This window comes from Calidris pugnax, unplaced genomic scaffold, assembly GCF_001431845.1.
Source record: "Calidris pugnax isolate Ruff unplaced genomic scaffold, ASM143184v1 scaffold179, whole genome shotgun sequence".
In the NCBI taxonomy this organism is placed as follows: domain Eukaryota; kingdom Metazoa; phylum Chordata; class Aves; order Charadriiformes; family Scolopacidae; genus Calidris; species Calidris pugnax.
Genome location: NW_015090948.1, coordinates 11970 through 25286, shown reverse-complemented (window position 1 = coordinate 25286; position 13317 = coordinate 11970). Strand labels below are relative to the sequence as shown.

Sequence of the window (13317 nt, the reverse complement as noted above, 5' to 3'; positions counted from 1 at the left end):
CCCCTCATCCCTGACCCTTTTTCTTTATTTTTTTTTAAAAATTTCTTCTTTTGGCAAAATGCAAGGCTGTAGGGGTGCCAGGAGGGAAACAGATGGGAGAGATGGTGGCAGCACCGATGCCGAGGGGAGCTGTGTTCCCTGGTACCCCCAAGAGGGCTCCCCAACGGTGGGGCATCCCCCCAAGTGCCAAATGAGTCTTAAATGACAGATTTATTTGGAAACCACTGGGCAGGGGGTACTGTCTCTGCCTTGGTACCCTCCCCGGGCTGCTCCTCTGCCAGTGTCCTCCCAAAACGTCTGCTTTTGGGGTGGGGACACCCCATCCCTGCCCCACGCCGGCGGCGGGGCGTCCCCTAGACGATGCCCTCGCTGCGTTTGCTCCTCCACACCACCAGCGCCGTCATGAGGAGGGTGACGAGGACGGGCAGCAGGATGAAGGGGCAGAGGACGCCGTTGGGGGGGTCGTGCAGCGCCCGGCCCGAGGGAGAGCAGTTCTTGAAGTATTGCCTGTGCACGGCCACGAAGAACTCGTCCACCAGGCGGTTGGGCCAGTAGCAGTCGAGCCGCTCGGCGATGAGCGCCGTGCAGTTGGTCAGCTCCCCGTAGGTGCTGCAACACAAGACAGAGGCACTGCTGTTACACACTTACAGACACACGCATGTGAGATCACGTTTGAGAGCATTACCGGAGTTATTTTATTTCTTAAATCTTTTTTTTGAGACCGTAGGTAGGGAGGTATAAAGAAAATATATGTTTTTTTGAATTCCCATCAGGTTTTGCCACTTGGAGCCCACTTTAAATGCTCATCCACAGCCAAAAGCACAAGGAGTTTTAAGGAAATGACCAGCAGCAAAGGGTTTTTTTTTTGTTTGTGTTAATTATTTCCAGGATTTCATGGCCCAAGTGGTGCTATTAAAAAATACCGGTCAGACCCAAAGAACCCTCTGGTGCCTTTATCAAAGACCTTCAGGAAACCCACCCTGAGCTGCCAGCCCTGGGGGCACCCCCCTTTAGCCCAGGTTCAGCCAAAAGGGGGCAGAAATAAGTACAGTGGACCTACCAACAATACTTTTAATTGCCTAAAAATAAGGGGTTTGGATTTTTTTTTAATCACCAGCATGCTTTTGAAGCTCCTCTCTCTGCATTTTGCAGCCCTACACTTTGCAAGTCCCTCAGACCCATTGCACCTCTCACCACTCAAGTATATTTTTTGAGATTTTGGGTGGTTTTTTTTAATATTTGGAACAAGTGGAGCAGCCCTGAGCAAGAGACACTGCGGGGAGAGAACAAGCCCTGTCTGTGCTGGTCCACCCACCTTCTGGAAGGACAGGTATGACCATGAGTTTCAAATCCTACCTGCTTTAAAATTGCCTGTGATTAAAAAAAAAAAAAAAGAGGGTCTGTATCTCTCTCTCTTTTTTCCCCATCCCAATTACTCAGGGCTAAGCCCAGAGAAGCAGAGCTAACCCAAACCCTGACTATTCAATTAAAAACCCACCTGGGGGAAGCAATGTTTTCTAAGCAGCCTCTCTGCATCTCATCAGCCGGGGTTGGTTTTTGGGCCGGCAGCGGCCGCCTGGCTGTGCCCGAGGGCACACGGCAGCGCCGGAGGGAGGCCCTGCAGAATCTGCTGATTTAATTAATGGGGCGCCTGGAGCTGCTAAAAGCAGCTTCTGCTCAGCGTCCCCATGTGCAAAATTACCCTTTCCCGCTCACCAGCAGCCTTAGCAGAGCTCAGGCTAAAGCATCTTCGGGACGCAGAAGCAAAGAGTTAACAGAATAAAAGCTGAATTTTTTTCAAGCTAAAGAGCCACAGGGAGACTGGCTTTGCCCTTCCCCAGCTCAGCCCGTGGTGATGGGTGGCTGCTCCCGTCATCACACGTGAAGACACAACAGTAACCAAAGCAAACCCACGTCAGCAATCGGAAGGGAAATTGTAATTATACTTTGTGCTCGGGCAGCAGCCGTGTTTCAGGCTGGAGAGGTGGGTTCATGCACATCACATGAAGTTCAACCAAGCCAAGTGCAAGGTCCTGCACCTGGGATGTGGCAATCCCAGGCACAAATACAGGTTGGGTGGAGAATGGCTGGAGAGCAGCCCTGAGGAGGGGGACTTGGAAGAGCTCATGGATGGGAAGCTCAACATGAGTTGGCAACATGCACTGGCAGCCCAGAGAGCCACCCACATCAAGAGAAGCCTGGCTCCAGCAGGTCATGGGAGATGATTCTACCTCCCTACTCTGCTCTGGTGAGACCCCACCTGGAGCACTGTGTCCAGCTCTGGAGTCCTCAGCACAGGAAGGACATGGACCTGTTGGAATGGGTCCAGTGGAGGGCCACAAAGATGATCAGAGGGCTGGAGCACCTCTCCTATGAAGACAGGCTGAGGGAGCTGGGGTTGTTCAGCCTGGAGAAGAGAAGGCTCCAGGGAGACCTCAGAGCGGCCTTCCAATATCTGAAGGGAGCTCCAGGAGAGCTGGGGAGGGACTCTTTGTCAGGGAGTGCAGTGACAGGACAAGGGGGAACGGTTTTAAATTGGAAGAGGGGAGATTTAGATGAGATACCAGAAAGAAATTCTTTGCTGTGAGGGTGGTGAGACACTGGAAGAGGTTGCCCAGAGAAGCTGTGGCTGCCCCATCCCTGGAGGGGTTCAAGGCCAGGCTGGATGGGGCTTGGAGCAACCTGGTCTGGTGGGAGGTGTCCCTGCCCAGGGCAGGGGGGTTGGAACTGGATGATCTTGAAGGTCCCTTCCAACTCTAACCATTCTATGACTGATTTCAGTGCTCGGATGGCTCCGTGCACACCAGATGGACCCCAGGAGAGGAGCCAAGTGGCTCCTTGAGGAGCAGCACAGAAGGGTGAGGAGGTGGCCATGGGGCTACAATCGGTCAGTCCAGGCATGGGAGCAGAGAAGCTGTGGCTGCCCCATCCCTGGAGGGGTTCAAGGCCAGGTTGGAGGGGACTTGGAGCAACCTGGTCTGGTGGGAGGTGTCCCTGCCCAGGGCAGGGGGTTGGAACTCCATGATCTTTAAGGTCCCCTCCAGCTCTAACCATTCTATGACTCTGATTTCAGTGCTCGGATGGCTCCGTGCACACCAGATGGACCCCAGGAGAGGAGCCAAGTAGCTCCTTGAGGAGCAGCGCAGAAGGGTGAGGAGGTGGCCATAGGGCTATGATCGGTCAGACCAGGCATGGAAGGAGGTTCTCCCATCCTGATGGAGGGGTCTGCAGCTGTGGCTTAAAATACAAAATAAAAAGTCTCTCATCCCTTTTATTTTCACATCCCTGCCTTTGTTAAACCCACTCTGCTCTGGTTGGGATTGCATCTTCAGCAGGAGCAGGTGGCATCGTGGCCACCACCACCCGCTGGCCCCGCACACCTCTAGAACCCCGTGTGGGGTGAGCAGGAGGGGCCTGGGGGGAAAGGGGCCAAGGGAAAGCGAAGTCTGGACGCTCTTCCAGAGCTGAGTTTCTGCCCTTTGCTTAGACAAAGCACTACCTGACCACAACAGTTTTATGGCCAACTGAAAGCAAAGCTGGACTCACCTGTAGCCGAGTGCTTTAATGTCTTCCACTCTCTCTCATCAACCATCCATGGCCAAAAATCACCAGCCGAGTCCATCCCGTCCAGCTCTGTGGGTCCTGAGCTGCCACGTCTCACATCTCATGAGACTCTGTCCATCTTAGAATCACTCAGGTTGGAAAAGACCCTTGGGATCATCGAGTCCAACCATCAACCCCACTCTACAAAGTTCTCCCCTACACCATATCCCCAACACCACATCTAAACGACTCTTCAACACATTCAGGGATGGGGACTCAACCACCTCCCTGGGCAGCCTGTAAACAACCCTGGGAGGGGTTGTTTTGCTGCTGCCTTCCTCTTTGTCATCCCACCTTCCACCCCACAGCCCAGGAGAGCAACATCTCCCTGCCACGCTCAGGCAGGAAAAACCAAGCCCAGCTCCAGGAGCAGGGAGGATCCTGCTATTTTTGGTGTCCAGAAAGAGATGGAATCCTCAGTCACAGACTAAAAAACTCTCTTTGGAGAGAAGGTAAAGTCAAGCTTTTGGCTTTCAGACAGCCCTACATCTCCTTTGCAAGCCTCCATCTCCCAAAATACCATCTCCTCCAGCTGAGTGAGGGTACAGAGCCTCCAAAATAAAGCCTCCAGAGATTATATGCTTACAAGTAGGAGAAGGGGATCAACAAATCTTAGACCCCCACGGATCCCCCCCCCCAAATCAGACCTGAGGTGGGACTGTGCAGAAAAATCACAGAATGATATGGGGTTGGAAGGGACCTCTGGAGATCATCTAGTCCACCCCCCCCACCAAAGCAGGTCCACCCAGAGCAGGTTGAGGCTGAGGAGACCATATGGCTGCAAGGGGGTGGGTGGGTGAACCCCAGGGCAGATACCTGGCCAGGCTTCCAAGAAGCTCCGCGATGGCTCCGTTCGGTCATGGTGAAGAAGGAAGCAGAGAAGTCCTCGGGCCACCAACCCACACTGTGGGACACCCTTGAGGCTTTGAAGAGCAGCCGGAGGACCTAAGGATATGACATCTAAGGGTGGTTGTCCCTGACTTCTCAACCTGCCTGGGAGCAGGAGGAAACTGAAGGAGCAGCTGTTTTTAACGATGTTTGCCAGGTGCTGTGAATGGCCACCACAGCCCAAAGCTACACCCCAGCTTCTATTCCTTACAGCTGACAGCCAGGCTGTGAAACCTGGTGAAGATATTTGGAGTTAGAGGACACCACCAAAGCCTTTCCATTGGGTGCCTCTGCCCCCACAGGAAGGTACCTGAAATCTCTCTTTGCTTCTCACAAGGACCATCCAGTCGTACGTGGAGAAAAAGCCCTGCTTGGAGCACTTGGGCTGGTCCTGCTTCCCCCAACCCTGAGGAGATCTCACAGAATCACAGAATCTTAGTGGTTGGAAGGGACCTCTGAGATCATTGAGTCCAACCACAAAAAAAAAAAAAAGAAAAAACCAAAAAAAAAACCAAAAAACCACACCACACCAAACGCCCACCAAAAACACCGCACCCACCAACTAAACCCCACATTCAACACCTCGCCATAAACCAATAACCCTGGGCACTAGAGCTTGACCTGAAGAGCCACGTCTATGCGTTTCTTAAATACCTCCAGGGATGGTGACTCCAGTTTTGAAGGAGCGGTGTTCCCAAATCATGCTCCCTCTTCCCAGCTGGGATGGGGCTTCTCTGGGAGCTTTCCCAGTGCCAAAAATCACCAGCAAGGGCTCCCCTGGGAATGGCAGCTCTTGGGGGCTCTTCTCTGCTTTGAGCTGGAGGGATGGAGACGTGCCTGACCATGGAGGGTGTCCTTATGTCCCCGTGATGGTCAGTGTGTCCCCAGAGACCAGCAGAGAGGGTGGGGAAAGGAGAAGCAGCCTGCACCCGCTCCACCTCCCTCTTCTTCTGCAACCCCCCCCCCCTCCCGGGTTTTGCCTTAAATACCACCATCTTAATTTAAAATCCTTAAAAATGCCTTAAAAGACTAGCTGTAATTACTAAAAAACAAATTGTGATAATTGAGCTGATGTAGGATAGCACTGGGATGAGGACAAGCTCTCCCAAGCCACCCCACCACCAGAGGCTGTGGACAAGGAGCCCAGTATCCCTGCCCTGAAAAGCAGGGCTTTGCTCAGTTCTAAATATTTTTTCCCCTCCCCACTAAGAACCGCAATTAAAACTGTTTTCCTCGTTACCATGGCAACGGCGTGGGTTTCAGGGATGCTGCAGGCAGGATGAGGACGGGGCTGGACCGCTGGTGGGAAGCCATGGAGGTCTGGTTTTAGGGTTTGATGGGACCTGAATGCTGTAAATCCTAAGCAAGGCTTCTGGTTTGTGGTTGGTTTTTTTTTTTAACCACTGCAACTGAGACTGGAAATTTGTAAATTAAAAGAAAAAAGCTGATTTCTTCCTCTGCAAGGCTGCAGGGTGAGCCTGGAGATGGTGGTAACCTGACAACCTGAAGGTAACAAAGTAGATAACGAGATGATAAGGTAACGATCAACCTGTTGTTCATAAGGTAATAGATAAACAACCTGAAACACGCCGTGAGTGTGTTGGGGTGGCAGTGGGGCAGGGTACCAGGAGCTGGCAGCACCCACACATTTCTGGACCCGGCCAGAGAAATCCCACCCCGGCGAGGTCCTTCCCCACAGGATGCCCGCAGCCACAGGGAAGCATTCCCCAGAGATACTTATTTTTTAAGGGGGGGTGCCACGGGGTGGATATATTTGGGATGAAGGCGCCTGGCTCAGCTGGAGTGACACCCGCAGCTGCGGCATCGCCCGGCACAGCCAGTGTCACAGGATCTTCGTGGTTGGAAGGGACCTTTGAGATCATCGAGTCCAAATACAAAAAAAAAACCAAACCAACCAACCAACAACAACAAAAAAAACCAACCAAACAAAAAAAACCCCACAAACAGACACAACCCAACAATCCCAGGCACTAGAGCATGCCCTGAAGTGCCACCTCTACACACTTCTCAAATCCCTCCAGGGATGGTGACTCCACCACCTCCCTGGGCAGGCCCTTCCAGTGCCTGACCACCCTCTCAGGAAAGTCATTCTTCCTGATATCTCATCTAAACCTCCCCTGCCCCAACTTCAGACCATTTCCTCTGGTCCACCCCACCTCAGCCCTCCTTGCTGCTGCCCAGTGTGCCAACCCCGCTGTGCCAAGCCATGCCCTGGCATGAAAAATATCTGCAAGTCATCAGCTCCTGCCGACGCGTTCATGGGTGAGCCACCAGAACCCCCCCAGCTGCCCCCAGCTCTGCCAGCAGCTCCACGTCCCCCCAAAATAGCTGCTGTGCCGATGAATCTGGTCCTGGAATCAGAATAGCCAAGCTGATCTTTTGGGGTAATTAATTAGTCCCACAGAGCTGAGCTTCTGGGCAAAGCAGCTCGGCCACCACCACGAAGCAGAGGAGACCATGACGCAGCTCCAGCTTTAAAGTAATGAGGTAGATCCAAGTCTAAACTAAACACCAGGGTGCTTGGTCTAAATTGCTCTTAGTCAGCCCCACGGAGGGGCTGGAGGGACCAGCTTGCAGGTGGGCAGCTCAGCACACGGCTCCAGCAGGAGCATCTGAGGTCACACCAGGTCCCTCACCCTTTGGGGAGGAAGAGAAACCAGATGACCCAATGGAGAACACCTCTCACGGAATTGTTGGAGTTGGAAGGGACCTTCTAGAGACCATCCAGTCCAACTCCCCTGCCAAAGCAGGGCTGCGCAGAGCACATCACTCAGGATGGCATCCAGGAGGGGTTTGAAGATCTCCAGAGAATCACAGAATCTTAGTGGTTGGAAGGGACCTCCGAGATCATCGAGTCCAACCACGTTAAAAAAAACCAACCAAACAAACAAACAAAAAACCCCAACAAACCCAAAACCACCACCCACCAACTAAACCCCACACCCACAACCCCACACACAACACCCCACACACAACACCCCACCACAAACCAATAATCTCAGGCACTAGAGCATGCCCTGAAGAGCCATGTCTACACGTTTCTTAAATCCCTCCAGGGATGGTGACTCCACCACCTCCCTGGGCAGGCCCTTCCAGTGCCTGACCACTCTTTCAGTAAAGTAATTCTTCCCGATATCTAATCTGAATCTCCCCTGCCGCAGCTTCAGACTCTACATCCTCCCTGGGCTGCCTGTTCCTCAGAGCAATCCTTCTCCCTTCCCAGGAGACAGAGTTCACACCCAATTTCTGGAACTAATTATTAAAAAACACCTGGCATCCCATTCCTGAAGCATGTCATGGCTCACCAAGTTCAACTGGTATATGATTTCGCATCAACTTTCCCCAAATAAGTACGACTGAGAAAGCCAGCAGAGGTCTACGGCGTTGGACAAACCTTCTCAGAGAGTTGGTGCTTGTTCACGTGGTCCAAGCCCAACCCCAGCAAACACTCCTGGTCCAGAGAGACCCCTCTGTTACATCTGAACGCGGCGGTACCAGCCACGCAAGAGCTCGGTGAGTACTGACAGGAGGATAATCTGCAGCCTATAAATAGGACCAATAAACCACAATTACAAGCTCTGCTGAGACAATTCATTTATCCAGATGTTCCCATCGTGTCATTCTCAATTGAGCAGTAAGTGATGGGCCTGGTGGGCATTTCTCCGCTAAATGCTGCACATGAGAAATCACAGCTCCAAACGATGCTGCTGATGGTACCAGAGCTGCAATAGAATCATAGGATGGCCTAGGTTGGAAGGGACCTTCAAGATCATCGAGTCCAACCATCAACCTAACTCTGACAAAAAAACCACCACTAAACCATGTCCCCCAGCACCATGTCAACCCGTCTTTTGAACACCTCCAGGGATGGTGCCTCAACCACCTCCCTGGGCAGCCCATTCCAAGGCTTGATAACCCTTTCCCTGTAAAAATTGTTCCTAATATCCAACCTGAACCTCCCCTGGTGCAACTTTCTTGTTCTCGTTTCAGACAGGTTTTAAGCATCAAAATTCCTTCAGTTTTAAGACAAGGCTCTAGGCAGGTCTTTTATTTCTATTTCTTCATCTCATGCCCAGTGGAAGTCAAAAAAATAAGAAGCCAGAAGGGTGAAGAGCCAGCTATACCACCCCCTGCCCACTCCTGGTGGGAGATCTCCTAACTCTCTCCTATTTTTTCTCCTAGAAGGGGATGGTGAGACCCATGCACACCCATGTCGAGCAAGGTGGCCACCCAAAAGCCGTATCCTTGCAGAACAAGTCCATTTACTGGGCTATTTCTACTTGATTTTCCCGGTGTCCTGAGGGCACAGGAGGATCAGAGGAATGTCATCTCTTAAATACCCCGAGCCTTGTGTTCGCACGGAACAAATGGACTCGCACAATCAAATTAAACACTGCAAGTTTATCAACATTTCCTCCAAGTGCCTCAAGGATAACAAGTTTAGTAGAAGCTATTTAGAAAAAAAAAAAAACAAACCCAGGAGAGCGGAGATAAAGGACAAGCTCTTTAATACACCTCTGCTTCCTGTGCTGGAGGAGGAGATGGAGATAGCACTGCACCAGGACCAGAAGGAAAGTCCTACTGTGGGACACACTCAGCCCCTGCATGGGGACAGCCTGGTTTGGGGACAGCTCTGCTGGGATGGTCCCAGGGGTGGGAGCTCACCCCCAGCACAGCCTGGAGACCCAGAGAGGTGGGTATCCCCTTCTCCTGCCATTCAGCACATCCAAACCACATCTGGACCACATCTGGATGCTGCGGAGACCCCCGAGGACAGGTCCTGCAGAGATCCCCAAGGAGGCAGCAGCCCTGGACATTTTTGAGGACCAAATGAGGTTTCTCAGAAGAAGAAAACCTCCCACAGTCTCTTTTCTTCCCCTCCATTTTATCACTGATAAAGGGGAAGGAAACCCCAAGCTGTCCTTTTCACAAGCTCTCTAGCTGCATCCATATGTCTGTTTACACACACAAGTGCATATAGATTTTTTAATCTGGCACAGAAGAAGGGGGAACGAAGCAGGAAATCAACCAAGATCTTACAAAACCACTTCATTTTTGTGCAAAACACTCTTGGCATACAGCAACACCTGCTCACCATTTCCAGCTGACCTCTTATGTCACAAGAGCTCATTTTTTGTCCCCCCACCTTGTTTTCCTGGAGAAAGACCATGGCACAACACCACTGTATGACATGGAAAGCCAACACAGAGTGGAGAACAGGTTTTTATCTGCTCTTCTCAGGCCCTCACGCCAACACACTGACACCCCTGAGTGGTCGTTGCAACTTCAATCAAAACCATCTCGCCAGGAGAATAATTCATGCCACGACGGCACCGAAAAATTCAGCTCTGCTGATTAGAGAAGAGCTAATCCAAAGAAAGTGTCCTTCAGGTGGTTCTGCAATAAAAAGAACCCAAAAGAAATGCCCCAAAAAAGCCAAAACCAAACCCACGGAGCAGCACGTTCCCCAAATGCAACATCCCTGCTCTCCTCAATGCTGCTTCATTAAGTAGGGTTCCCTTACCACCCTCATTATCCCCCCAAGGAGGTCACCAAGCATTTCCTGGATGCCACCAGGAGAGCAGACCACATCTCCATTTCTCCTAAGTCATAACTCACCGCTAATTCTCTGACACTGATTACAAACAGGAGGTTCAGCAGAAGGGTGCCAGGCCATACCATGCCAGCCTCTCCCTCTGGCTGCTAAGAAAAACCAACGTGCAATTTTGGGAAGTAGCAGGCAAGCCAGCAAGTCCAGTGAGATGGCCTGGGATTATCTCATTAGGGTCTGAAGGCATCTCAGTGAGTTAAGGGATTTTCAAGCTGAGTTAAGACATTTTGGACTGTCTGAGAACGTGAGCACTAAGAAAACAAGAAACATCTCATGGAAAATAAGTCCATCAAGCAGTGAGTCACCAGAAGAGGTAATGGAGCTGTGATAGGGATCCCAATCTACTGCCTAGTTAACACATTGATACCCAGCATGCAACAGGCAGCCGTGGTCTTCTCCTGTCCAAGTTTCTCCACTGGGATGTGTGGTTTTGTCATGTATACGTAACTGTATTGAGCAAGATGGCCATCCCGATTTCCAAACACTGCTTAGGTTGGGCTCCTTGAAATTTAATCACAGAATAGCTGAGTTTGGAGAGGACCTCTGAAGGTCACCTTACCTTGTCCAAACGCCCCTGCTTGGGCAGGGCCACCTAGAGCTGGTTGCTCACGACCAGATGTTTGCTTGAGCAGGGCCACCTAGAGCTGGTTGCTCACGACCAGATGTTTTTTGAGTATCTCCAAGGATGGAGACTCCACAACCTCCCTGGGTGATCTATGCCAGTGCTTGGTCACCTTCACAGTGAAAAAGTGTTTCAGAGGGAACCCCCCATGCTTCTGTTTGTGCCCATTGCCTCTGGTCCTGTTACTGGGTCCCACTGACAAGAGCTTGGCTTCATCCTCTTTGCACCCTTCCTTCAGGTATTTATATACCTTAGTAAGATCCCCCTGAGCCTGGCCATGTCTCTCTCACACTGAGGAGCCCAGAACTGGACCCAGCACTCCAGGGGTGGCCTGGCCAGTGCTGAGTAGAGGGGGAAGACCACCTCCCTTGGCCAGCTGGAAACAATCCTTCTAATGCAGCCCCAGGTACCCAGATACCACTCACCTTCTTTGGCACAAGGGCACGTTTCTGGATCACGTTCAACTTGGTACCCAACAAGACCTCCAGGGCCTTTTCTGCTGAGCTGCTTTGTAGCTGGATGGCCTGCAGCATGTCCTGGTGCCTGGGGTTCTTCCTCCCCAGGTGCAGGACTTTGCACTTCCCCTTGTTGAACTTCATGAGGTTCCCACGTGCACATTTCTCCAGCTCATGGAGGTCCCTCTGGATGGCAGCACGACCCTCTGGTGCATCGACCCCTCCTCCCAGTTTGGGGTCATCAGTGAACTTACTGAGGGTACACTCTGCCCCATCACCCAGACCATTAATGATGAGGTTAAGCAGAACTGGACCCAGCATTGACCCCTGGGGTACAGTACTAGCTGCTGGCCTCCAGCTAGGCTTTGTCCAATGACCACCACTCTGGGCCTGGCCGTTCAGCCAGTTTTCAACCCACCTCATTGTGAGCTCCTCCAGCCCACCCTTCATCAGCTTGTCCATGAGGATCTTATGGGAGAAGGTGTCAAAAGCCTCACTGAAGTCCCAGTAGATAACATCCACTGCTCTCCCCTCTAAGTCTACCTCATGGTCCCTCCACAAGTGACCAGAATCACAGAATCATAGAATGGTTAGAGTTGGAAGGGACCTTAAAAATCATTGAGTTTCACCCCCCTGCCCTGGGCAGGGACACCTCCCACCAGACCAGGTTGCTCCAAGCCCCATCCAGCCTGGCCTTGAACCCCTCCAGGGATGGGGCAGCCACAGCTTCTCTGGGCAACCTGGGCCAGTGTCTCACCAACCTCAAAGCAAAGACTTTCTTTCTGGTATCTCATCTAAATCTCCCCTCTTCCCATTCCAAACCGTTCCCCCTTGTCCTGTCACTGCACTCCCTGACAAAGAGTCCCTCCCCAGCTCTCCTGGAGCTCCCTTCAGATCTTGGAAGGATGCCCAGACGTCTCCCTGGAGCCTTCTCTTCTCCAGGCTGAACAACCCCAGCTCTCTCAGCCTGTCTTCATAGCAGAGATGCTATATCCCTCTGAGCATCTTGGTGGCCCTCCACTGGACCCGTTCCAACAGGTCCATGTCCTTCCTGTGTTGAGGACCCCAGAGCTGGACACAGAGCTCCAGGTTGGGTCTCACCAGAGCAGAGCAGAGGGGTAGAATCACCCTCCTCGACCTGCTGGCCACACTTCTTTTGATGCAGCCCAGGATGCTGTTGGCTTTCTGGGCTTCCAGTGTGCACTGCCAGCTCATGTTGAGCTTCTCATCCATGAATGAGGATGGGGAAGCTCCTTCAGGTGGCCCCAGCAGGGATGAGCCAGGGCAGCAGCAGAGCAGAGTGAAACAGCACATTTTTTTCCCCCCTCATGAACTAAAACCCACTGCTGACCTCCTTAACACTCCAAAATGGAAGAGGGGCGCAGTCCCGGGATGCCAGGAAGGGAAGGGCAAGCAGAGGGCCCTCACTTACCCCACGGTCTCATCCCAGTCACACCAGAGCCGCTGCCCGATGCCCTCCATGCTGAGCTGGAACTGCTTCAGGCAGTAGTGCCGGATCATCCAGCCGTAGTCCGCCTCCTGGCACGCCGTCGCCGCGATGAAGTGATGGGCTGCAAGACAGGCGAGGGGGGAGCGGGGTCAGGCTCTGCCCCCCTGGGGTCAATGACAGCCCCTTGACCCCCCCACTCTCAACCAGCTTCTCCAAAACCTCCTTCTCAGGGTCTTATTTCCCTCTTCACCTCCCTCTGACCCTCCGATGCAGCAGCATCCCCCGTTAACCCTCCCAAGTGCTTGACACTAGAGAAATCAATTATTCAAAAGATGCCAGGTAAGTCATAAATAAGTAAGGACGCGGATTTACTCTCTGCTCATCACTTGACACACATCTTTGGAGTTTAAAATCCTGTTTTTTCGGTTTATAAAGAGAGGAAGGGTGTGGAGGAAAGCAGGGAATAATTCCACAGCTCCCAAACGGATCCCTGCTGCTGGTGAGCAAAGGACACCTCAACACTTCAATGCTTATAAATACTTAAAGGGAGGGTGTCAAGAGGATGGGGCTGGTCTTTTTTCAGTGGTGCCCAGGGACAGGACAAGAGGAAATGGGCACAAATTTGAATAGAAGAAGTTCCACCTCAACATGAGGAGGAACTTCTTTC

The 13317-nt window shown here is 52.1% G+C and overlaps 1 protein-coding gene across 1 annotated transcript; it reads right to left on the bottom strand.

Moving 5' to 3' along the window:
• On the bottom strand, window positions 1-12787 carry RAMP1 (receptor (G protein-coupled) activity modifying protein 1; the record flags this gene model as incomplete). Its single annotated transcript, XM_014951946.1, has 2 exons — window positions 1-609; window positions 12633-12787. Coding segments are annotated over 2 exons (411 nt in total), but the record flags the coding sequence as incomplete, so codon positions are not given.
• Window positions 12788-13317: the final 530 nt, after the last annotated feature.